The sequence below is a fragment of the Pavona decussata genome, unplaced genomic scaffold, assembly GCF_977016875.1.
Source record: "Pavona decussata unplaced genomic scaffold, jaPavDecu1.1 SCAFFOLD_21, whole genome shotgun sequence".
Lineage (NCBI taxonomy): Eukaryota > Metazoa > Cnidaria > Anthozoa > Scleractinia > Agariciidae > Pavona > Pavona decussata.
The window spans coordinates 600497-627044 of NW_028145444.1; the positions used below are offsets into that span (position 1 = coordinate 600497).

Below are 26548 nucleotides of genomic sequence, written 5' to 3' on the forward strand. Positions count from 1 at the left end.
CTAGAGTCATGGGTAGTGAGTAGCTGATGTTAGTAAAAGTAACAGTTATACTAGTATTTTAAGAGAATTTTTAAACTTGTTAGTTTTAATTTGATATTTACCATAAACTATTTGTCGTTTAACATCAATAAAGAAATAAAAACGTTGGACAGAAATAGTATACTTAGTGTGTACTTAGCACGGACCTAGAAAAAGTAACAGTGTCTATGAAATGTAAGCATTTCGATCGTTTTTATAACAACCAACGAAATATTTTTTTAACTTGTTATAAACATGAAATTAAACATTGATAGAAATAAAAAAATGAAGGTTAGGAGGTATAAAGTATTTCAAAACAAAGGGAAAGGTTTCTTAGGTTCGTGAAAGATCTTAAGTTAAAAAAAATGTAATGCACCACTTTTTAGCGTGTACGTAAATATTCATTAAAAAAAAAAAGAAGGAGAAAAAACAAAACAAAACAAAAACAGAACAGCAACGAGAAAACTAGAATAGTTTACATGAAATGCAAGAGTCGTTCCTTTTTTTTTTGCCCAGTCACAGTTGTGGCCTGTATGATCAAGTTGTTTTAGTTGCGTTGTGTTCGTTAATGACGACGCAAAATACGAATCATTTAGGAAATCGAGCGTGGGCGGTTTGCGTTAGTCTTGAATAATATAGCAACAATTCAATTCTAGAATTTAAAAAAAAAAGACTTGTTTTGACTTTTTTTCCTGTTGCTGTTTGTTTACCTTCTGTGTTTTGATGATTTAGTAACGCGTACTTTAAATTCTCATTAGTAGAATTTGAAAAACCTGTTACTTTGTATAGTTGGCTCCTATGTAGATTTTTAAGTTTAGGGTTTTACAGTCCTTGTAGTAGTTTTAAGTTAGCAAGACAATAATCAACTTTCAGTATCGTGGTGAAAGGTTTTAAATCTATCTTATTTTTTAACGCTGTCAATTACAATTACAATTTTTAAGTTACTTTAAGCCTGATCAAAAATTACCTAATGTTAGGTCGAAGTGACAGTTATTTTTTATTTAAACTTCAATGATCTCCTTTTTGCGCATTGATAAAGCTTAGAAACTGTATTGTTATAGTATTGATCAAACAAAACTTTGTACAGTAGAACAATAGCATGTTTTAAGACTGTTTTAAATCTCCAACAGAATTTATGTAGGATCTTTCTTTTCCGGATCTCTGCATTGCTCCTTCATCTCTCCCCATGGTGCTAGTGCTAAAAGGGGCTGAAACATTGTAATGCATGCAGATTGTACGTGTTATGTTTTCACGTTAAAATGTTTGGTTTAGGTTTCATGAAAAGTTATTTTTAAATTGTACGAGGCATATCATTGCTGTAAAACTCTTGAGTTAATTCCAATAAAGCATATTTTTCTGTCACTATTACACTGTGGAGCCGGGAACAGTGAGTTTCAGCTAGGTTTGGTCTTTAAGGGGGGACTAACTTAAAGGGACTACATCACCCAAGGCGCATGCGCGCGTTGATGAGAAGCACTTTGAAATCGTTGGCCTAACTTTTTCAAATACCGTCGGAGAGTTCAGAAAGCTGTTTTCAGCTGTTTAAATCGCGTTCATCTTCGGAAAGTTAGCTAAATGTTTAATTTACAAAAGTCTTTTAGTAATTACAGAGGCTGTTTGTTGCGATATTTTTGTAAGATTTTACCATGGCGGAAAAGCAAAATCTCTCGACGAGTTGTATGCAAATTAGTCTCAACCGGGCTCTAATGCGCATGTGCCCCAGCTGACATAGTCCCTTTAACTATGATATTATTGCTATGGAAAGTTCCTAATCGTCCTATATTGGAAATGCTAACTTCCACAACCTCTGCAGCACGTCTCCTTTGTACACTCGGGGAAGTGGTCACCATGAAAATCCCCCTTCAACGTCTCACTGGTTTTGTTTGCATATGTGATGGGCACTGCTCACGTTAAAATTCTACTTGTGACCACTCTCGTACAGGCAACATCCCAGTTCATTTAATGCCAAAACTATTCTTCAAAATAAACATATTCAAAATTACCCAGAAATTATTCTTTGGACGTTACGGTTTTAACCGCGCGTCATACCTTACAACTGAATAGTTATGAACAGCTATTGATTTTCTTGCCATACTCGTCCAACTCCAACCTGATCTCTAAGAGATCACTCAAGGAGACTTTCTAGCAAATTTAAGAAATCGGACCCCTAGTTCTGTCAGCACTAAATAGTGCTTCGTCGCCGCTAAGGAGTAGGGATGGCGACGAGGTGAGAACAATCGACTCCCGTCAAAGTAGCCTGGGTTCGAATCTTAGGGTTGATGTAATACCTGCGTTGAGTTACATTGTTGTACTATCTATTTTATTTATTTATTTATTTATTTATTTATTTTTTCAGATGGTTTGAATTTTGCTCGGTGGTACTCTAGTTTCCCTCCCTCTCCCCCCACAAAACCAACATTTCTTAGTTCCATTTTAATTCCAGAAACGTTCTAAAAAGAGCAACTCTGGATTTATTGCTCATCCAATTTATTAAGACTTTTAGGCCTTTTTTACATGCTTTGTTACTGACCGATGCATAAATTATCAAAATATTTGAAAATTTGACTGATTTGGGTAGCGCTGGTCAGCGTCATGTTTTGGAACATCTATATAGAATTCCACGGCAGTAGCAACCGGTTTGAAACAGGTATTCACAGTCCCAAGTTAACATTGATCAATAATATCATCATAGGCAAAAATAGTGAATCCTGCATCTTTAGTCTAGAAGTGTGGAACTGGAGGTTTTATGTGTATAACGACCAGAATTATCAAAAATGGCGATTACCCTTTGCCGATTTTTTTATATGTTATTTTTATTTCATACAATGCAGTTAACCCGGAGTTAACTGCTTCACAGTTTCACAGAGTAATTAATAGATACTTCTGACAAGTGACAGTTTCTCATAAAATGACTTGTTCCTGAACCATTTCTTTTTATCTTATGACTACAAAATCTACGCATTAAAGGTCAAAGTTGATCAAACTGGTTCCTTTTGAAAGCTCATCTAAAATCTAGTTTCTTCATCAGCCTTCATAGCCTTGTTAGTCTACTTCTTCCTTCGCTACTTCTTCGGATTTACTCGTGTCATCTTCGGTGCCAACATATCGAGCAGCACCGCTTCGTTTCCATTTCCGAGTTCGTCAACATCCAGCGCTAGATTTCTAGCAGCTTTTGGATGATCTGCGGTTGCTTCTCTGTGGCCCTCCCTGCGCTTCACCTCCGGAATTTTACATGGAGTCTCTGATGAGGCAAGTAAACCGTCGGGATCTTCTTCAATACCAACCGGAGATCCATGTTTCTTACTCCCCTTGGGAACTTCCCTCGGTAAATCTGGTGCGGTTTCCCACGGGCTTTGAGTTGTCACAGAGCTTGACAGTTCCCATGGGGACTCGTTTTCATCATACCCGGAACTCGTTACCGACATGATCTCCATGTCTCCGTGTGCCCTCCGTCCATCTCTCATGATGTCTTCCTCGCCGTCATTGTCCACTCCCAAGTGTAAGATTCCCATATCATCCACAGTGCTTCTCATGGTACGTCCCTGGTATTGAATTTGAAGAGAATTAAGGCAGTGTTAAGTAAATAACTAGGACTACCTCGTACAGCGTAACAAACACTCACAGGAAAGCTTTCATTTGAATGGTCACACTGTAGGATTTCATCCACAGACGTCAATGTTAGAATCACCTTGTACAGCATAATAATCAGCACACAGGAAAGTATTGCTCAGTAGCTTTCATTTGAATCGTCACATGCACAGACCTCGAGTTAAAACCACCTTGTACAGCATAACAATCAGCACCACAGGAAAGTACTGCTCAGTAGCTTTAGTATAATGATCACACTTTAAGAATTTCAACAACAGACGTAAATGTCAGAACCACCTTGTACAGCATAACAAACAACAGGTGAACAACATAGGAGACCGAGAGTACTTCTCAACCTTCATTTAAATTGTAACACTTACCGTTGTCGTCTACAAACACAAAATTTGGAACCACAAATAATAAGTGTGGCAAGGAAAGCATTTAATAGGTTGATTGCACGATACGTCATGGCGGCCATGTTGGGGGTATGGAACAATAAGATTTTTCTCCTCTGGGAGTTAACTCCATTTTTTATGCAAACTATGTGAGAAAATTTTCTTTTGTCTTGACCACCAAAATGGCGGCCATGCAATATACCTATAGCTATCTCTTCTTTGTAAACATGGTGGGAATTCCATGCCATGCGTATGTCACTTTTTTATTGGATCCACGGATTCAAAAGCTAGAACACCGGAAGTGAAAGGCTTAAGGGATTCTGCTTGGCGCTCTCACTCACTTTGAAATGAGCGAAAGGATCGATTTTCCACCCCGTCTACTTCTGCTGCCATTTTCTTAAATAATGATAAAAAAAACTTGCGTTTAACAAGAGTACACTGAAGGTTCTATCGTTACCGTAAATTCGCCTTCTTGTATCCGGCTTCTCCCCATATCTTGGTGTTCTATGTCCTCAGCATTTCCGTCGACATTTGTACCAGCATCTTGAGCTGAGAGGATCACGCTCAAGCAACATTCCCAGTTGCATTGTGGGTTCTTATAAACCCCGTACAGACTTCTACCCAGCGATAGAAGGTACCGGCCTGAGAAAATAGACGGAATGTTTTGACGGAAATAGTATAGGTGCTTAAGTCGCGACTTTTCAAAACTTTGTCCTTCAAAAAAGTATCTTTTTTAACACTGTATCAGTAAAATGTCAGCTTTTAATAATATCTACAGTGAGACCTCCACTAAAAATAGAGGTAGCTGAGCATTTTTCAGAGATAAATAAGCTTCAATCTGGGAAAAAATTTCATACTACGTTATGTATTTTGAAGCTTTTTAGAATAAATGTCACTTAATTATCTCTGAAAATCTTCTCTTCCTGTATAGTCATAAACTGGGCAAAAGCAGGCACCGTCCTTAAGCCAGCACATTCAGTCTTACCGGCTACCTGTTTCGCAAAGGCTACTTTTTCCCTTCACAATTGGTTAATGGAATTTTATTTAGATCCAAAAGTTTTTCTTAGGAAGCCTCTTCGATAGTAAAGTTAAACAGGCCTAAACGTGTGGACTTGGGAACAAGCTTACAGTGCGACTACTGTTACCAGGGTCACTGGCCAGTCAGATTGCAGGACAAGAACAATGAATTTCAACCAAAGCCGATTGAACCAATTACGAGTAGACGGAAACCAACAGTTAAAACCCCCAATTTTGGAATTATTCACTGTTGGTATCATAATGTTATCTGATTGGCTAGTTATAAGTGACCTCGGTCATAGTAGTCGCACTGTAGTTCTGTCCGCTTAGAAAAGGTGCGTACTTATTAAAAATAAAAATGGTCATCCATGTAAGTTTAACGTGTTTTGGGTGAGTCTCTACTTTCGGGCGCGATTCCAATCAGAACTTTGCGGGTAAGTGAAGCCACAAGTCAGTCCCTGAAGCTCAGTGGCCAGAGAGGCTGACCAGCGTACTGCGCGGTGGAGACTTAAGGTCGGAGTTCGATTTCCGTCACTGCGACTCGATGTTTTTTCTTTGTCCCAAGCTGAATCTTGCATGGAAACTAAGTTGCGCAGTATAGACCAAAATGTTCTTGTTGTTTAAAGAAGTGTTTGTGCTTATTTCCAAAGTTTACAGACGTTTCGAGACTTGTCTCTTCATCAGTGTAAAGTAGTTACGTCATCACTTTTCTCTGATAAAGAGACAGAAGTCTCGTGAAGACTGGAAAATTAAAAAAAATAATAAGAGCACAAACATTACACTTGTGACTGAATTTTCCTCACTGATGTTAAAAACAGTTCTGAAATACTCACCAACTACAAGCCCTATGACCATGATATTAGCTGTAACCAGCAATACTGTGACGCCAACAGAATCTTTGTCCTTTTCAATGGAGTAGTTGACCATCTCAGAAGGTATCCTTAGCAGCACGCCAACACTCAGATTAAAGAACGTGGCCACCAACGATGCCAGCTGCAACAGGTGCTCAAACTTGTCAGGGATTGGTTGAGCTTGCGCATGAGCAACGGCGTAGAACCCAGAAGCCATTGCAGCCATACCGATGTACGTTCTCCCCTCGGCGCCAATCAGGGACAAGCCGGAAGTGAGAATCAACTTCCGGATGGTTTCCACTATTTCCCAGTACCAGCAGCGCTCGCTGTAGTTTTCATAGATAAAGCGCATGCCTTCGACCATCTCATACCGCTTTGGGTTCGGATTGCGGGCACGGTTTTTGATGTGAGGGCGATAGTACAGGAAATAGAGCACAGCCACAATGAACACTGGGAACAGTATAGGGTAGCAGGAGCCCACGTAGGCCGCTGTGACGTACTTGTTGTAAGTGTTATCGAAACACTTTAAGCTGTAATCCATCTTGAGGTAGTAAGTGCAGTTCTTCATCTTCAAGTCCTGTAATAAATTTATAGGACGAAGTCGCCTTTAATGGTTATGAAATATAGTGTAAGACATCTGTTAAATGAACCTTGATGGGTCTATTGTGCGTATCAAATATTTCCTACCCTTTACGTGCGTCAAACATTTTTCAAAGGCAGTTAAAAGCTCGCCATCACGCTAATTTCATTGCTATCAATCAATCAATTAATCAATCAATCAATCAATCAATCAATTAATCAATCAATTAATGTTTATTTTGTACTTATCATTTCTTGTTTTCAATTTAAAATCGTATCATTGTACTTATAGATGACGGCTTGTTCTTTTAGTATTAGGCAATTATTATGAAATAATTTATATCTGTATAAGTATGTACTTGGTAGTGTTTGTACTTGGCATTTTCTTGTATTCGTCTTGCTCCGCCTTGACTAGCTGTAGGTATTTGCGGAGCAAGCAAGCCACGACTCATGTAATTATTATTTTTTTAAAAATAAGCACTTTTATTGCTTGGTAAATACAGCCGTGTCCTTTTTTGTTTTCAAATTTTAGGCGGTGAAATGTTTCATGAGGTACATGTCAACCCATTTTTGATTAACTTAATAGAAATCATTCTTTTCAAACCTGGCAGATTTCATGACACGCAGGAGGGAGCATGCGCAGAATCCTTGAACTGACTTCTGGGAATGTAATGAACAGGACCAGGAAGGCGCTACGATAGCAATGCTCCTTACTCAGCGACACTGCTTCTTCCTTTTCCTCGGGTGTTTTGTCCTTCTTAAGCCTAAATATATAACATTGGTTAGTGAAGAAACTTTGATTGATCCACTAGAGAAAATAAAGGTATCAGATTCATGGTTATAATATCAGCTAAGGCCCTTTGTTTTTTAATTCGCTCAGCCCAGACATTCAAAATTCAATATGTGTTGAAACTTTTAAAAACAAGTTGAAGAAATACATGCTTACTTAATTTTTCTACCTTCCCCCATTCTCCCTTTTATTATTACTTTACGTTTATGTGTCCTTTTTTTCTTTTTCCCTTTTGTTATAGTATATTATCAATTGTTATTTTGTCTATCTCGCCACTGTCGTTCTATTAATCTTGGTAATTTAACATTAGTTGAGGAAGTACATGCTGCATAAGCCTCATGCAGGGTTTTCAACTGTTTTGTAAAGTAGCGGACATACTTCTGAAAGCACCGGACGTTATAATGTTTTCTTTGCGCCGTAAGGCGCCTCACGAGCGCCGAAGGCGCAAGCACCTAGGGGGGTTTGGGGCATGCTCCCCCAGGAAATTGTTAAAATAGAATACTCAGAAACGCCATTTCCAGCGTTTCTGGAACCAAGGAAACAGTTTCCTAGGCAATGCTGGCGCTCACTAAAATTCTCTTTAAAAAGTAAATTACTGAATGAAAATGGTCAGTTGGTAGGGGGATAAGTGAGCAATAAGCAAAGAAAAAAGAGTTATATGGCCGTTTTGAAGAATGTAATTGATCATTCTGTTATCCTCTAGTCAGTATGAGACGCCTTAGTAAGAAAAATATATAATACAGTAGTAAAAAAAAATCGCCAATATTGATCTCAAAGTACCGGACGTGGAATGGCAAACGACCGGACGAAACGTCCGGCCTCCGGCCTCAAATGAAAACCCTGCTCATGGTTCCTTGGGCTTACTCGCCATTTTCCTTTATTTAGTTTACAATTCTATAAATTACATTTGGTGGCAAACAATAACAAAAAAGGGAAGCTTTCCGGCTCGAGGAACCGAAAATCTAACTTTCAAGAAAACACTGAAAATGATCATGATCATGACAGTGAGAACGTCCGGGTGACAAATTAAGTATCCCAATTGGCAGGAGGCGGACAAGTTTGCTATGTGGACTAGGATTTGAATAAGAGATTAATGTGAAACACATCCTTGTAGTTCTCAGAGTGGGATAGAGACCTCTGGATTTCATGTGTCTGGCGCTCTAACCACTTGACCACACTGCCTCTTATTAATAATGATGATGATGATGATGATGATGATGATGATGATGATGATGATGATGTTAATAGTAGTTTTTTGTTGTCATCATCGCCGTCTTCAACAAAGAAGAACATGTCAATTAGGGATTGAATTTGTATCGGAAGACAACTCAAGAACCGATTTAAATAACTCAGACCTTTCGCGGCTTTACAATTTGAAACTGTGCTAAATAATATTAGAAACCATTGAGCAGTGCTTCAAGTTTAAGAGGATTAAACAGGGAAACAACCAAACTCTTACTTGATCAAGAGTTTTCTAAAGAGGAAATAGGAAACCGCCAGCACAATGACTGCCCCATTAAAAACCACGGTTATCAACAGCCCAACATAGGCGTCCATCTTCCAGCCGTCTTTGAAGCAGTGAAGAGGCGCGATCTGCATCAGGTTTAACTGGAAAAACTTGGCGTAGTTACTGAGTTGTAGGAGGGTCTCAGGCCACTGTACGTATGAGAATGCGTCTAAAGTCCCGGCTGTTACCTTAATCAAGAAGTGAACAAAATAAGGTAAGTGTTCACATTTTTTCGAAATTCTCTCGACTTTCCAGTTTTCATGTTGGGTGCCGCCACTGGGTCCCAAACCTCTCAACTGTCTGCAAACAAAACAATCCTGTCTTTTTAAGACAGATTCGGCACCGTTTTTATTATGTCACAGTTTTTTGCTCAATTGCGATCAAAGAAGATGCAAAAGATGCAGATGACTCTTGAATTTTAAAGGAACGTATCCGGTACATGTACAAAATCAATAAATGTAGCTTCATAATTACTGTAAACAGATCATTCCGTTGAATTGCGCATTATCAAATCAGACTTTTTCAGTCTTAGCATCAGTGATAAAACAAGCGTCTCGCGAGGTGTGTGAGACCACCTCAGAAAACTAGTAAAACAGAGTCACTAGTTATACTGCTTTCTATGGATTTCCTTCCAAAAATAAAAACGATTTCCTCAGAAGTGACGCAAAAAGCCGCATCTTGACTATCAGTAGTTTACACGTAGAAAGGACAGCAACCGGAAATTAAATGTTTTCACTGTTGGTTTATAATAATAATAATAATAATAATAATAATAATAATAATAATAATAATAATAATAATAATAATAATAAATTTGATAATAATAAATTTATACCTCGCAGTTTCTATAAAATATTCAACTGCGCCTTACAACAAGATATTGAATTAATAGACAAAATAGGACTTAAATAATACAATTCTGAAATTCTGTACAATAAATATGATCTCCCATCTTGCAAAGGACTGGAAAACTCTTGTTTTAGGATCCAGTGGCAGTAACAGATGCAATGCCATCAGACAGCGCAAGAGGGCAACATTTAACTTACGGTTGCTGTCTGTGGTCCATAGTTCGACAACGTGAAATTAACAATTAGATTTTGAGCTCGAAATTTCTATCGCGTGATAGTTGATGAGGGCGCAGTCCGAATCAGCTATCACGCATAGAAATCGAGAGCAATAGAACGCGATAGAAAGCTAGCAGGTTTATACTAGAGCGGGATAGATTGAGGACGACTGGACCCTTTTATCTAGTAGACGACTTCAAACATACCTGATAAAACCCTATAACGATTTTCAAGCGCGCCAGCACTATATCGGACAGCGTACGTCCCTTGGCTTTAGCTTTTCTATCGTCACGAACAAGGATAAATATGAGAAAGAAAATGACGCAGATAACGAAGGTCATCTGTATTACTAGCCAGGGTAGGGTGGGGCATTTAGTGCACCGTGACATTGACTTGTGATATCCTTTGACGCACACCTGGAAGAGAAAGAAAAGGAGGACATCAAAGCAGACTGGTATGAATTTGGGCTTCGGGGTCTTTGGTGCTTTGCCCAATAGCCTTCTTCTGACTGGTACAGTTAAGGTTGTCAATTTACGAACTTTTGAATGCAGGGGACCACACGACGCACAAATACTGAACTGTTCTGAATACGTTTCGTTACCGGATCTCTTGCAATCTCGTCCCCCGAGTCCGCGTGCGTTTTAGGCCAGCGGAGGCCACACGTCCACGTCCTGCTTTCTTGGTGCTGACCAAAAGGAACACAGCCTCTGGGAACGAGATTGGATCTCATAGTAGAGTGGCATGCGCCAGACGTTACTTTACGTGTAAATAAGCCAAACTGATTGCAGGGCTAATGACGAAGTGTCAGCCCTGCAATCACCCTCGTTCCCAGGTCCTCTCTCTTCCTCCCTCGAGAATGGATTTCGAGGGAGGAAATGAAACAGGAGGAGGAAAGAGGTTACCCTGCAATCAGTTTGGTTTGTTGTAGATTTATGTACATTAACACATTGTTTCACTCTATCGTATGGCTCATGAACCGCTTTGTAGAAATGAATACAACGTCACAAAAAAATGCAGATCGATAACTTTTATATTTCGACAGTCAAACGTTTGGATTCTATCCGCAGGCAAAGCAATGTTCCATAGTCAAACTTAATCATGTGAATTTTTTATCTACACGGTCAAAGGTACGAACACAACAAAAGGCAAGACCATAAGAAAGTGGCGTTCATTTTGAAAGTTCATCCACGGAGTCAAAACTTTGAATCGCCTGGTGTATAGACAATAAACCTATTGCATTTGAGTTCAACAGCCACACATTTGTCAACAAGGATATCGTGCATCAATAAAGGATGATTGACTGATTGATTGATTGACGTGACTGACGTATTGTATTGATTGATTGATTGATTGATTGATTGATTGATTGATTGATTGATTGATATGTTGCCCTGCGCAGAACATTCGCTCCCCACCTTAGCCATTCATATGTGGCATTTTAATATCTTTGGAGTCTGTGCTAATGTGAAATCACTATTCTCACTCACCTCACACAGAGGTCCTCCATAACCTGTTTTACAGGGTTTTCGAACAGAGTTCAGCAGTCCTAAACAGGACGCGGCCTTGGGGCATGGGTAGGGCTTGGGAAATATCCCCGTAAAGTTCACATCCGGGTGGTTGAATTTCTCATCTGGGACCATCAAGGCGTCAACAAATCGCTGATATTCCCAGCTCTCATTGTAATCTCTGAATTGCCACCAGTAGCCTTGTTTTATCAAGATAGTCTCATTGCAGAGGATACCGTGGACTCCCTTGGGACAAGCCTCACACCTGGTAAACCTGCCTTTCCGGTAAAACGAGTCTATGCAGAAACAACCTCGGTAGCTTGCCCATTCATCAGTCTTGGAACCTGAAGCAATTTAAGACAACTTTATTTAAATTTTGTTAATGGTTTGAACCAAGGAGTCATGTCATAAGTACGTAAATTATGATCATCCTGGTAAGTGTGGTCCTGAGAAGGACTGTTTGAGGTGACATATTGTTATTAATAGTTTACAGGGTAGCTATAGAGTAAAAAGTTTTACTCATTTCTTTTTGTCATCTGATTAATTTCACTTGACTTTGCTGATGACTTCAGCTCAGGTTTTCAAAACGTCTTATCAATAAGTCTCCAGTGTGATCATGTATATGAAGATAGTCCCCTGGCGGATACTGGTAAACCTCTGTTCCTGTTGCGATTTGTAAGATTTATGTTGAGTTTGTTATTTGTTACAGTGCTAAACACATTGACACTTAAACAAAATTTATTATTATTTATAATTTCCAGAGTAAAGTAAAAAAGTTTTACTCATTTTTTTAATTTATTTATTCCACGAAATCGGGCGATGATAATTATGTTTTAGTATACTCAAACTTAGGATGATCCGCCAATTTTCCAAATAAGGTTGTGGAGGCATAATACGTCATAGCAGGACCAATCAGATTGCTTAAAACTGCACTATCCTTTGTTGAATATCTCACAGAAAATACAATTAATTCCCTAATTGTCAGTCAGTCAGTTTGTCAGTTAGTCAGTCTGTCAATCAGTCTGTCAGTCAGTCAGTCAGTCAGTCAGTCTCAGTTAGTTATTCAGTCAATCTGTAAGTCAGTCAGTCAGTCAGTCAGTCAGTCAGTCAGTCAGTCAGTCAGTCAGTCAGTCTGTCAGTCAGTCAGTCAGTCAATCAGTCTGTAAGTCTATCCGTCAGTCAGTTTTTTATGGACAAGTAACGGATGACTTACCAGCCGGGCACACACGACAAACGTGCTGATGTGTCGCAGGGAACTTGTCCAATTCCACATAAGTACCCTTGGGACATGGTAAACACCCTGTCTTTCCCGCCAAAGTTCCGTAATGACCAATGGTATTCTGATAGAATCCCCCTGCGATAGAGTCCAAAGTTAGATTGATGGCTTGCGTTTGTCTCCTATACCAAAACAGTGTTCCAGAAGAACAGACCCGACAATTTGTATTCGTAACAACGTGATCACCATTACTATAAATGTGAGTTAAACGGTCTCTGTATGAAATGATAGAATAAGGGACGATCTGTGAACGATTTGAGAAAACGTAAAATATATATGCAACCGCAATAAAACTTTAACGTTCATGCCAGTCGGAAATGTCTAACATAGTAATTCAATTTACTCTTCTATGGCGAACTTGCAGTGGCGAAGAGGTCTGTTGGCAAATAGCGCAAGCGCTATACAAAGATATTCTTAACGCCACCCTGACGCATTAGTCCTGTTAAATGGGAGTGTCTGGCTTCATAGACACCTGAGGCAGAATCAACAGAGAAGGAGCCGCCTACTTCAAACAGAACCGGTCAGAACCAAGTTGAGAAGAAGAAAGAACTGCTCAAGTCCAGTGCATCTTTACCAGGCGCTGACCATGTCTGTTCAAAGTCTCACAGAACCTTTCGTGCTCGGATTAGCCTAACCAGCCAGGTTCTGGCCATTCTCCCTCGAAAGGTCGAACACCACACAAGCTAAACTAGTTCCCTGTGCGGTCAGAATTGTACAGATTCGCATGGCCGAACAAACTTTGAAAATAAAATGGTCTCTGTTTATAGATAAGATCCCTAGCTTACCCTTTTAGGTATAACATGGTATCACTCTGTTTTCAAGTGCATATATGAACTTCGCCTCGGGCTCGGAAAACAGAACTCAACCAATGTTCTCTCGATAATGTTCTCATGCTAGTTGGATAACAGTATTATTTAGTGCCTAATCCTATCTTCATTATTTAGTTTTGGTTTTTTACCTGCCGGGCAATCCTCACACACGTAAGATCCATTTGTTAATCTTTTCTGGTATGTACCAAAATGACAAGGAGTGCAGTTAACGCCGCTACACGTGAATCCGCTCCGTGCCAGTCCCTCTCGTAACCGATCATCATCGAAGACCTGGAACGTCTGTATGTTATCCGTAGGAGCTCTACAAAAAAGTCAAAGGTTTAAAGTGTTTTCCATTTTTGATTTTGTTCTAAACGTTTTCTACAATACTTTGTCCACTGATTATTAAAAATGTAATTAAGTTTCATCATTCGCTTATTTAATTCGACTGCTCAAACTATAATTTTTCTCCTTAGACACCTGTTTCGGCGTAATAAGCATCTGTTGTTGATTTGATTTTCGACTCACATAACAACTCCAGCTTTTCTGTGATGCTTGAAACTGTTCACCTTGATTCGAACGAGAGCTGTCTGCAAAATGTAGCTGAAATAGTGGGAGAGACAAACAAGAGTTAGGTGCTAAGTGTCATATAACAGTCATCAAGTTTCCTGGTCCTAGTCTGAGTAAGAAGCGAACGGTTAAAATGTACACCGTTTAAATGATGAAAGCCTAAGACTTTCCTTTTTTAGGGTGGAGTCTAATTGGGTGCCATTTTGTGAATATGTTTCAGCTTTTTACTTAGACTTTCTCAATCCTCAAAGTCCTCAACTTCTCGAGAAAAAAACTTCCTGAGTTGGACTTTAAGGTATTGTAAATCGGATGCCTTGATAAGTTGGTATTAAGAAGCCCCATTAAGAAAACCCTGCAAATTATTTTAGAAATGAAGAAAAAGCCAGGTGCGAGTAATGAATTTTTAGGAATAAGGAAAATCTATAAGATTTAAAGAAAATGAAAATCAAAATTTGGTGTAAATAGTTATCAATTGAACATAAAACTGACAACCTAACAGTGTGTTTGAGGGTGTGTTTATTTTCTTTTTTTAATATCTTGCTATTTCATAACAATTCGAGGAGGCCTTTGATACGCATTAGCGACAGGTAGTTTAAGCTCATAATATAATTGCTAATAGCATGGAAATCTCCAGTATACGATAAAACATAATTAACGAACAGACATACTTACATGAAAGACAGGTTGCCAAAGTCATTGTAGTCGAACGAGTCACTCCTCAAATCCGCTAGCTCGTAGTTGTTGGAAAGCGTCCTTTAGAAAAAGCAAAAAGAGTTCCTTAAGTGCTCGATCCCTGCGTTTCTGTAGAATGTATATCTTGCGTATTTAAGCAAAAGAAAGGACCAAAAGCATTGATGCTGCTAGCAAATCATTTCTTAAAATTTTAATCTCTTTACAGTTCTTTTTATTACCATTTTATTTTTATTTCAAAACTCATTAATAATTCATAAGCCCATTGACCTATCAAATGGTCGATAAAACATCACGTGCAGTAGTTTTAGAACCCAATAAAACCTCCTCCTTATTAGTATGCGGTGTTTAATGTTTTTCTCGTATGCTAATTTCCAACGTTCACAACAGCATCATTGTTATGAACTCTCTTGACACACGCTTTTCCAGGAATGTTTTTGAAGCCGTTCAAAAAACTCGCAGCACGTGTTTTATCGGGATTTAAAAAAACTCGGCTGCGCCTCGTGGTTTTAAATCGCAATAAAACACTGCTGCTTGTGTTTTAACATTACTTAAAAACAATAACTAAGTTGCCTGCTAACACTGAAACAGAGCAAGGGGTGTTTCAACTAATTCTGTCCTTTTCTGTTTATAATAAGCTGAATGATGGTGATAATGATGATGATGATGATAACGATGATGATGATGATGATGATGATGATGATGATGATGATGATGTGTCTGGACTAACGGGCAGCAGGCGTGTCCGTTTTACATTATTTTACTTAAGGAAAAATTAACAAAATGAAACTCTCTTTTTGATTTCGCTTTGCCCCGTTGCTGTATTTCTAAATTCCCTTAGTGTAATGATACATTTTCAGCTCATATCAGCCTCAAGGCGGAGTAGTGTTAGTTGAAGTAGCTCCTACTTACAACATCTCCAGACTTGATGCTCCTTTGAAAGTATTTGGGCCAATCACGGTAAGGTTATTGTTGTTCAGAAACCTGAAAAAGAATCCCGTTTAACTGAACATGATCTTTAATTTACTAGTTTTGTTAAAAGTCATAATGAACTAACGTTACTCATAAAAGAGTCATTTCTAAAATAAAAGCATTCGGTTAGAGCGGTGTTTTCAATTGATTACTAAAAGTAATTTAAGTGTTTGCCTGGAGTTTGATTTTGCTTTACTAAGGTTTGTCATTAGCTGACATGCGCAATCTTCTTAACCAATAAGAAATCAAACCAAACCAATCGTGACTTGTTCCCGCGGGTTTTCCCGTTCTTGGAGTCATTTGCGGGTAATAAATGGTTAATCAGAGAATCAACTCTGCAGCAGAGAAGTGAGCACTTTAACTTTCACTGTAGAGATATTTTTCTCATTCAGCATTTGTGTCCTGGTACTGCACGGTACAAAAGTCATTTGTGCAGTTTGCTTGGGCATCTGATTGCTTCATTGTGGCGTTTAGTTTTGTTGTTCTGGTTAGAGTCATAACTTTGGTTTTGGTTAAATAACACTCAATTGAAAACCTGAGATAAATTGAAAGAGAATCGATCTATATGTTACTAATCGCATTACAGGTGTAAAAGGGCAAATGGCTCACTTACACGTGTCTAAGACTTGTAGAGTTCTGGAAGAAGTAGTCTGGTATCGCGTTGATTTCATTGTGCTGTAAAAACCTACAAAAAAGATACACCCAGCTATACCTTAATAAAAACTATACTTCAGGCGAAAAATAAATAAAAAAAGCATTGTTCTGAAATTCCAACTACTGAAACCACTGTTGTACGACCGTATCAAAATATTTCCAAATGTTCTCTGGCTAAAATTATAAAAAGGAATCTGTACCTTCGGCTGTCAAACTACAGCCTTCCGTGGACAGCAATGAGTTTTCTTGACTGACGTGAAATTATACTCCAGGCAATCTAATTGTGGCCTAAATATGTCAGTTCTGGTTTTCTCAGTAGTACACTTCTATCTAGTTCTGGTTCTCTGGTACACGTCTATTGTTGTGGTTCTTTATAATACAATGCCGACTTCTTTCCTCGCTTTGTTACAGCCATAGAGAAGAATGAATTGTTAGGGCTTCTGCACGGATTGCGTGTCTATGATTGGCTAAAGGAATGGCGGAAACATGTACTTACAAATATTCTAGATTCTTTGCGTCACTGAACAGGTGAACATTAAGCTTGGTCAGCTTATTCATACTTAGAGACCTAGACAAATATGCAAATAATTTAAAACAAGAATAAATAAACAATCGAATTAAAAACAAACAAGAGGTAAACGTTTAAACATTTCCTGCTTGTATTTCTTCCCGAAAATCAAGGCTCTGCAATCACAAAAATAAAACTGCTCTTCCTCAACCAGTCTCCTTGAGGTTTTTTTGATCGAACAAGCAGTTCAACAGAAATAAATATAATGTGATACATACAGGACTTTGAGTTTATGGAGTCCATGAAAAAGGTTTTGAGGAAGATCCGAGATTCTGTTGATGAACAACCATCTAAAAAAAAAAAAAAAAAATTAAAGAGGGCTGTCTGATTATGAAGTAAAATAGAGTTTCAGCAGTTTCGCTATCTGCACGAGGCGCTCCGGGTAGGCAGCATTCTAACTTGGTATCAAACTATTTAACAATTGACAATGTTGTATTATTCTAGAAAGTGACAGAGGCATACTTTGAAAAACGAAATCCGAGTGCTCCGTCAGGAGTCGAACCTAAGACCTTCCGATTACTAGTTCGGATACTCTACCACTGAGCTACAGGAGATTCGCGGGAGCTAAGGCCATTAAACTAGGTTCATGGGACAAACATCCTGCATACTGCTAGGATTGGAATGTCAGTGAGTAGCATATAGTATGTTTAACAATTATGCTACGAGTGCGTGTAGTTCCTTGTTGGTTAAAAACAACCAAGAAATACGTACTGCTTGATCTTTTCTTAATTTCATTTTGCAAGAACGACCAAGCATGGTAAAATCGTTCATATCACATGGCCGCTAAGCCAATCAAAACCCTGGAATTACATTTTCCAATGATTCAGTCTGTAATACATAGAAAACCTTTAGGCTACCAGCTTATATCAAACGAGTAGGGAAGTCGTGCAAAAAGAAGGTGAATTGACGCTTCTGTTCACAGCAAACTACCTTCGAAAGGTTAACGTTTTTTTATACAGGACTTGTTTATATAATAAAACAGTTATGTCACTCAATATCATCACACATGAGCTCAGAGCAGCACGAAGCTGTTCGCCTTCAGTGACTTTAAGCCGTATTTTGTTTCTCAATTTCCCTGAAATTCATTTAAAACCTCGTCCTGATTCCTCAATAAACGTTCTAAATTTTGTGAAAAGTTCTTTAAACTATTTAAAGGAAATTGTTACTAGCCGAGAATTCAACCTATGATTAGATTTTGGATCGACTAAAAATGACTAGAAATCGTACGGGAAAAGTAGGCATCTATAGTACAATTACTCCTGTCTTTTGCAAGATACTTACAAATGTTTCAGGCTTGGCAATCCCCGGAAACTTTCACTTTCAAGACTTGAAATCCTGTTCTCACTTAGATAGCTGTAAAATTTGAAATTCGTATCATAATGCAGGTTCAAATCAACTTTTTAAAATTAGTAAACTGGAAAACAGAAATGGAAAACATTTTGTCTCACAGCGTTGAGAGTTTCGGCAGTCCGTTAAACACTCCCTCTTTGATGAATCCGAGTTTGTTTCCTGATAAATCCCTTGACAGGAAGAAATAAGTAATTAGTAAACCACCAGCCCTTTTGCTCACTTTGGCGCGCATTGCCTCTCTCCCTCCCCCAAGTAAATAGATAGGTAAAAGCGATGGGATAGTTCACAAAATGCTGGGGTATGAGTTTGTGTTTGTGTTTGTGGGGTGGGAGAGGGGGTGGGGGGACACTGTACTGGCCCTCTCAGAACCTAGTTCCACAGTAATGGCTGAAGCGTTGCTCGTTCAATACGGGGTCTAGGTGAAGGGAAGTGGTCAGCTTGTTGTTCTTGTTGTTTCTGTTGCCATTGATTGGCTGCTTTTGTTCTCGTGTTATTCATTATTGCAATTTGTGTCGTGCAATAGATTTGTTTTCTACTTACAAGACTTCCAAATGTAACAAATCACTGAAGAGGTCGTTTGGTAGGTACTCGATAAGATTTCTTGCCATGTTGCTAAAAAAACCAAATGTTTGGATAAGAAAACTCTACTATACCATACAATAAAAAAAGACTAAGATTACAGTATGAGAGAGCGGATTTTCGCCAGCCTATTGAATACACCATCTATTGTGTCTTCAGTGTCACAAACATACGACCACACGGAAAAATATGCCTAATTTCGCCCTACGTTTTTGGAACCATTACGCTCTTTCCCTCATTTTCTGGTCATTCATTGAAGATGATGAAAATAGGCCAAAAAAATGTAAAATGACTTATTAAAGTGCCAACAGCTCATGCGGCCAAAATGTTGGACAAGGCCCTATATCCACATTTCATATCCAAAAGTCTCTTAATGCTTACAGGATTTTCACTTTCTTGATCGTCGCCAGGTACTCGCGGGTTATGCGTCCAATTTCGTTGTCTGCAAAGTCCCTGAGTAGGTATAATCAATGGAACAGAGAAAATGCCATCATAAAAACGGTGGTGATACATGGAACTGTTCAATCAGGGGCTCAAAGCTGTCGTCATTCATTGCTGGCTCCAAGCGCGGGAAATTTCAGACTATTGCACACGGAGTTATTATCAAGCGCGGGAAAATACGAGTGCCGAGCTCGAGCTTAGTTCTAAGCGCGGGAAAACATGGGGATCATCAAGTGCGAAAATAGATGGAGTTGCTGCTAAAAGCGGGAAAGACCTCACTAGCTAAAAGTGCTTTCTTTTGATGCAGTTTTTTTTACGTTTGCTACTTACACGTGTGTGCTTTCACGTGACAAGCCTACAGGAAAAAACCAGAAATTCTTCCTCGAGCAATCTGTTTTCATAAGGGAGGGGTCAGTGAAGGCTTTTGAGCACTGGCACTCATATGGACATTCTGCAAGGAAACGAGAGCACTCATTTTTTTAAGAAGGACGTCTTCCTAGAGTAGGTATGCATGAGCCAAAAAGTAACTTTGCTTCAAACAATAAAATGATAGCTTGCAGGGCCGTATGTAGGATTTTTTGTCTGGGTGGGCAAACTCCACACACCCCTCACTCAGTGGGGTCTCCCGTATACAGCCAGGGTTTCTAGTTGGACGTTTTTGTTTTCACCCCTACTCAGAAAGTTGCCTCTAAGACCTTTAAGGAAGCAAAACACACTAACGCCTTTTGTCTTAAATTGTCATGATTTATTATTGCATAAACACCTTGTTTAGCTGGAACCAAACATTGCCTCTCATTAATGGTAATTTTGAAACACAGCCCGTCTGCCCCCTGCTATGTACGGCCCTGGCTTGGTGCTGAATGAGATATCTATGGTAATAGTATCACGCAATAGAGATAATAATATAATCTCAAATAAAGAAGAAACTCATTTGGAGGTCTTACCGAGTGATGCATTCACCTTCCAGCTCAACGAATCGACTTCTCCTGTAACTGGACAAATTCAAACAATGTTTTGTATCCAGACCCGAAAGTAATAAAATAGGAATAAAAGTTAATTAGGATCTCATCCCACGTTCTTAAAAGATTTTATAGCAAGCTTCCTTTTCAACGGCACTTCAGGTTGAGTACACAATTAGAGTGTCTCATAAGAGTGTGTCTTTGCTGGACTTTAATTGAAGCGTACTCAGTACGTTTTTGCTGACGTCAATGTTTTATCCTACGAACAAATGGACACTTTAAACTAGAGCGGTTTTCAATTGAATGTCAAAAGTAATATCGCGTTTGCTTTGGTTTTGCATTACGACGCTCTGTGATTGGTTAACAAAACTCGCGCCACTTTCTCAACCAATGGGAATCCAAACCAAATCCAAGCGTACCGAGTTCGCTGCACGCGTTTTCCCGCGCTTGGCGACAGTTACATACATTTGCTTCGAATTCTGATTGGCTCGTTGTGCTGTTTACATCTGTTGCGATTGGTCAGAGTAATTACTTTGGTTTTGGTTTTGCGACACTCAATTGAAAACCGACTAGGGTGCATGTCATACTTGGTAATCAGGGTGAGTGTCGGTGTAATATATTGAATATTCTCGAAGAAATTAGCTTTGAAAACTGTGAAATTTTACAAACTGAATGTATGGCTGAGTGGCCATAACATTCTTTGTAAAATCTTGATACTTTGGAAGTTCATTTCTCAAAAACTGTTCACCATATCACACCAAAGTTTTCGCACAATACTAAGTTTGCCAAGTTCTTTCAATTTGTAAAGTACACTTGTTGCTAGTTTTGTCTTTTATGCTAATGTATGCTAGTGAAGCTGAACATTTAGGCAAAAAAAAAATCTGTCTATAAATCATCAAAAAGAACCACTCTCACAAGTTCAATCATAACGCAACAACCATGTAATGCTCTTCCTAGGGAAAGGACGGGTTGGATAATTATAGCTCTTTAATTTGCGTCTTGCTTCGAAAAGGTGTAACAGATGATTTTATACATGACCAATCAAGTAAGACCTTCTGGGGTAGATATGCAAATTTATATTCAATACATATTTTATCAGCGCTAAGCTGGACCAATTTTGTGTCTAAACTAGTCGTCTGTTTCGTCAGAAGGTTGCAGAAACGTCTTCACTTCAGGTACGTATGACTGAAAGTGCCAATGATTTCGATTTGTTTAATGACTAGAAGTCTTAACTGACGGAAACAGGCCATCTACGGCAGCTTTTTTGATCCGGGGCTGTTACGATTAGCAAGCTATAGCGGTTAAATGTAAAATGAAAACATGTCAAGTTTTGATCAACAGTCGTATCGAAATTTGCCCTGATATATCCGTCAGCCGTTCGTAATTCGCCTTTCTAGAGATTCTCAACAAAAATTATTTCTAACCGGGGTTAGATATACCTTACTCAAAAGCAGATTCGTAATATAATGTTTATACGTGGGTCAATTTGTATTCGTCTCGTGGCAATGTACATACATATGAATATTATGCCAGAATTTGGGGACAAAATATAAAGTAACGAGTAACAAGTAAGCGACAGTGTGAGAGAAACATGGTGCATTCCAACCAGTGATGTGATCCACCGCTTGTACGATAGTGATGTACACCAAAATGTATTGTATTAAAACAAAACTGTTTTGCCTATTCTCTGTTTTCACCTGACGTCATAAAAAACTAAAATTTATAACTAAACCCAATTTTGGGTTTTTATCTTCATCACATATAAGAAAATCTAAATTTCCATCGGCTTGCTAATTTTCAGCAGGATGGCATTCTTTGTTTTGAAAATAGGGCAGTTTGAATTTTAGATTTTTGCGCAGTACGTGACAGAAGGATTGCTGCTCTAAACATGTCACGTACATGAAAACATCGATTCGCCTCGTGTTTTTTTAGGTCTGGTCAGCTAACATGTAATAGAAACGTTAATGTCAATGTGTGAAAGTTCAGCAGAGAGAAGAAAGGCTTTGAAATAGCCAAGGTAAACTCCAGATGTTTTTGCTGGTTTCCGGCCGCCATGTTGGTGCCCATCAGACGGGGCACCAACATGGCGTCCCATACTAAACTCTGTAATTTTCCGTGGTACATTTTCTCGAATAACTCGATTAGGAGATATCGCACAGCCCTGTGACTTTCACACGTTGTTGATGTATTACTCTTCTACAACATATCAATTTCTTGACTTTATCTATTGAATGGTTGAGGATTTTATTTTTTCACTTGCGTGACGACGTGTGAGGTGAAAACCACCTATTGAGGAAAGAATCGTAACAGATTATAAAATATAATCATTCTCCATAAATTATTCCTTGTTCACCTAAACTTGAAATAACCAAGTTAATTCCCGTGTTGTTCACATGTGATCTGCGCGGAAAGCTCTCTTTAAAATTACGTTTCCGTTTGTGGTTTTTGTTCTGTCGTATTTTCACGGATGTATTTGATTCCATTGGGAAAGTAGTCCATAGCCGAGTTGTTCGAAGCCTGATCAAGCTAATCCTGGGTTAACGTGAACTTTGATTCGAGATCATTTACTAATCAATGAAGACTCTTCAAAAAGATTTCTGTTCCTCGGTGTTTACTAAGACTTTTCTTGACCGTTAACTTAAAATTAGCTTTTAAAAGCATTTTCAATGAGCGAGATGAAAACCTCGGTTAATTCTTTATCGGGGATTAGCTTTAATCGGCTTTCGAACAACCAAGCCCTTAGTTCTTGCCACTACTGTAGAGGCTGGTCTCAAGTCTACTTACGAATATTTTTGACTCTGACGAAGGGCTAACGCTCGAACGTCAGCACTCGAATCTCTTTACGGTGGCCACTTTACCTTAAGTTATCAACCCTGTTGACAAACCAAACATTCGTTTCTACTCCCCACCGACGCAACACCACAGTTTCTTTAGAAACAAACCCCCTTATACATTACTTACGACTTCGCTTGGCCCCAGGCTTTTAAAGTGATACAATGTTTACAACCAATTCCAAGTCACTAGTCTTACCTATGGTATCCAGGAAGAGAATTAGCAGTACGGTTTGTACCGCACAATTCATGGTGTCTTAACGGGGATCTGAAAAATATGATCACGAACACGGTAGCTTATAAGTTAAATAAGAGCATAAGCAAACAGGCAATAGATAAGAAACAAGTATACAGATGAGTTTGTTTAACGTAAGTTGAAACTGAAAAGGATTTTGATAGAAGCGGGCTGTGATTGTCTGTTAAATCCATGGCGTTCATCATGTATTGACTGATATCAGGCATGATATAAAGATATCTCAGGTATACTTGAAAGGAAATAATTTAAATAATAACAAAAGTATTTTTTTTATTTCAAAGTAAGAGAACTTAAATTGTTTTATCTTAAGTCGAGAAGGTATTTTATTAGTAAATAAATTTTGCGGTACATTTTTCTTTAGGCCCGGTTCAGACGCCGTACTTCACATGAGCCGAAACGAATTCAATGAATTAAGTTCATGTGAAGTAAGGCGTCTGAATCAATTCAGAACGGCCAATTTAATTCGGATCGGCTCAGCAATTTTTCCCGCCTGGCTCAGCCGGGAATAACGGCTGTAGACCGGCTTTGATTCAGACGCCATACTTCACATGAGCGGAATCGAATGCATAAATTATTATAATGTATTTTTCCAGCGGTTTTCCCTTAAAACATGCGTAGAAGAGTGTTGAAGAAAACAACAACATGGCGGCCTGGCGGGCAAAACTTTCTGTGACGAGTTCTAGCGAAGCTGACATGTGTAGTTCGTGTTTTAGCACGACAAAATATAAATGCTTGAAATGTAAAATTCCCATTTGCAACAAGATAGATTAATGCGATTTGCATTCTTCTTCTTCTTTTTGCTGAGTTTTCCAGTTTTTTTCGCAGAAAAAAGGCTCTTGTTTGCATTTTGTTACCAGCGTCCGCCATGTTTCGGCTGTGTTTTCAAGGTATATTTTACCGCTGACCCGAATCCGCAATTTTTAGGGGAATTAATTTCGGCTGAATTAAGCTCGGCGTCTGAATCAATTCAGCTGGGATTAATTAATTTGGGTCGGTCTAAATTCGAATTCGATTCGGCTCATGTGAAGTACGGCGTCTGAACTGGGAGTTTGCTTTTCTGCGTTTTAATTCAGAAAAAATAAGTTCACTTCAAGTAGTCAAGATCGACTAGAATAAGAAAAAAATTCAAATTGTAATAAATATCGAGAAAAACCTTCGCCTAAAGTGTCAACGTTTTCCAAATAGCATCGAAAATCAGAATACGCGAGAAACGCACGAGCAGATGGCCGGGTTAACCTTCCGATTTACAGAGTTGCGTATAACTTAAATTATGTTGACAAAAAGTTCAATTTATCCCTAGATTTCAATACGGAAAATAACACGAGAAGTTCAACTGACACGCCAGTGTCATTGGAGCGATAAATTTGTATGATACTCAGTAAGGGCAAATGAGGAAGACATGACTTTTAAACAAAAATGGTCTACTTGTTCCTCGTATAAAACAGACACTTGTTCACAAGCCGTTTATTGGTTTGATTGCAAATATCTGAAAATATAACCACGATTCGACATGGAATTTTACTCTATTTATTTCAGAGAACACCACTGACATCATCACTGAAGGAAAACGAGAATAGGATGTTAAATTTCACTGACGCGTAATAGGTTTTTTAGAGCTAACATTTCTTGGTAAAAGAGGAAAACTGAAATTCAAGACAATAAAACAGCATCAAATTAAGTATGAGCAAAAATGGCCGAGGTACAGCTTTTTAGCTACAAAGAAATCAATGGGAAACTAAACTTTTATGAAGAAAAATCATTCAAGATTCTTACCAAATGAGAAAATCCTTGGAACAACTGTCGTGACAATTCAAGTATGAAGCTTCGATGAAAGTTTCCTCCAAAAACTTAATTTCGTGGCTGAGTCATTTTAAACTTGCAGCTGGTGTGGCCAAAGCTAACAGGCCAATGGCCGTACAAAATGTCAGTGGTTTGCATTCAAATGATACTCCAGTTGAAAAAGGGATTAGATTTTCTGTAGGCAGATGTCCTTTTTTAATAAACAATTTTCTTTGTAGATCAAGTTAATTGGTTTCCTAAAAGGATTTAATGGATGTTCTAATTTTCTTTTCAATCAGTTTTGGAGATATACTCGTCAAATATATTACTTTTAATTTTGTAACTCAAAATTTAACATCCAGCAACGAAAGGAGTAGCTGGAAGATAGTGGAAATTAATACGAAACGCGTTCATTTAGATTTCCACTCCTTTGTGACGACAAACTTCAAAGAAATCTACTTGTAGCTCGTATGCATGAGAACAAAAAACGCAATGAGCCGATTAAATGCAAGGCAAAAACCCATAAACCGTGCGAAGCGCGTCCGTCAAAACGTGCTTACTGGATAGGGGATGTTCACTTTACATCGAATTTTAATAGGCCCAATTCGCCGTATGTGTTTTGGGAAGTTTCCGTTTTGTCTGTCCACAAAGATGCGTTTCCGCGAAAATCTCCAATTTTTTTTTAAGTTTGCGTTTTCCAAGGTAATCATGTTGCCGTTTTCGAAGGGTGTTCGTATGCACGGAATATGAAAACACAGGGAAGATTTTCCATTTCTAGTATGGTTTCAGAAGTTTGAAAGGTTTTTGAGTTTTTTGGCTTGAGTTTTCAAGATTTCACTTAGGATACCTTTTTTCAAAAGTTTACTTAAACGAAGCGTATTTGTGTTGACAAAATGAGGGGGTGGGGGAGGGGGAGAATATGAAAACGGAATTAGAAACGATTGCATTTTCAAAGGAATGTTTCCGCTCCGATGCGGACGAGACCTAATTCTTGCAGACGATGAGAAGTCCAAAGACTACTGCAAGGCTGACACAACGTAATATATTTCAAAACAATTTTTCGGCTGGCCAAACCAGCCTTCTCCAGGTTTAGTTGTTAATTCTTGTAGTAATTTCCCATTTCTAGTAAGCTACCGTTGGGTTACAGATAGTTTATTTTTAAAACAGCTTTTAAACTGAGTGGTTGGTAATGATATCGATGCTACGATCTTGGACAGATTAAAATGAAAAATTAACCCCCCTTCCCCCAAAAATCAATGATGAATTCGCGCGCAAAGCAAAACGCACCATTTTTCCATCATTGAAATGGTGAGGGAAGGGGGTGGTCTTAATTTTTCATTTGATCTGTCCAAGATTGCAGCTGTTTTGACTTGCTGCTTCATTTACCGTGCCGCGCGACTCTCCTGATAGGGGACTGGAAATGGGATAAATGTCCACCCGACGAGCTCAGACAAGCCCCTTTACACCGGGAGGACTTTGGTAAAATCTATCAGTGGAAAA

At 38.7% G+C, this 26548-nt stretch overlaps 1 protein-coding gene across 1 annotated transcript; it reads right to left on the reverse strand.

Moving 5' to 3' along the window:
- Positions 1-3026: 3026 nt before the first annotated feature.
- Positions 3027-25149, reverse strand: LOC146486071 (uncharacterized). Its single transcript, XM_085098083.1, has 23 exons — positions 25043-25149; positions 23213-23281; positions 20168-20215; positions 19554-19674; positions 19164-19235; positions 18744-18815; positions 18302-18373; positions 18135-18206; positions 17072-17143; positions 16782-16853; positions 16245-16316; positions 15572-15643; positions 14642-14722; positions 13928-14002; positions 13549-13721; positions 12528-12668; positions 11297-11658; positions 10016-10225; positions 8698-8933; positions 7053-7212; positions 5852-6446; positions 4459-4643; positions 3027-3560 (listed from the first exon to the last, which is right to left on the reverse strand). Exons 2-23 carry the CDS (start codon positions 23262-23264, stop codon positions 3081-3083), a joined length of 3495 nt encoding a protein of 1164 aa, XP_084954209.1. The 5' UTR covers positions 23265-23281; positions 25043-25149; the 3' UTR covers positions 3027-3080.
- Positions 25150-26548: the final 1399 nt, after the last annotated feature.

Bases quoted from the DNA above. Each gene is read 5' to 3' on its own strand.
- LOC146486071 (XM_085098083.1), bottom strand. From the start codon at position 23,264: ATGAATTGTGCGGTACAAACCGTACTGCTAATTCTCTTCCTGGATACC. The intron at 18,207-18,301 runs GTGAGACAAAAT...CAAATTTTACAG, and splicing joins CTGCCGAAACTCTCAACGCT to CTATCTAAGTGAGAACAGGA. The intron at 15,644-16,244 runs GTAAGTGAGCCA...ATTCTTTTTCAG, and splicing joins TCTACAAGTCTTAGACACGT to GTTTCTGAACAACAATAACC.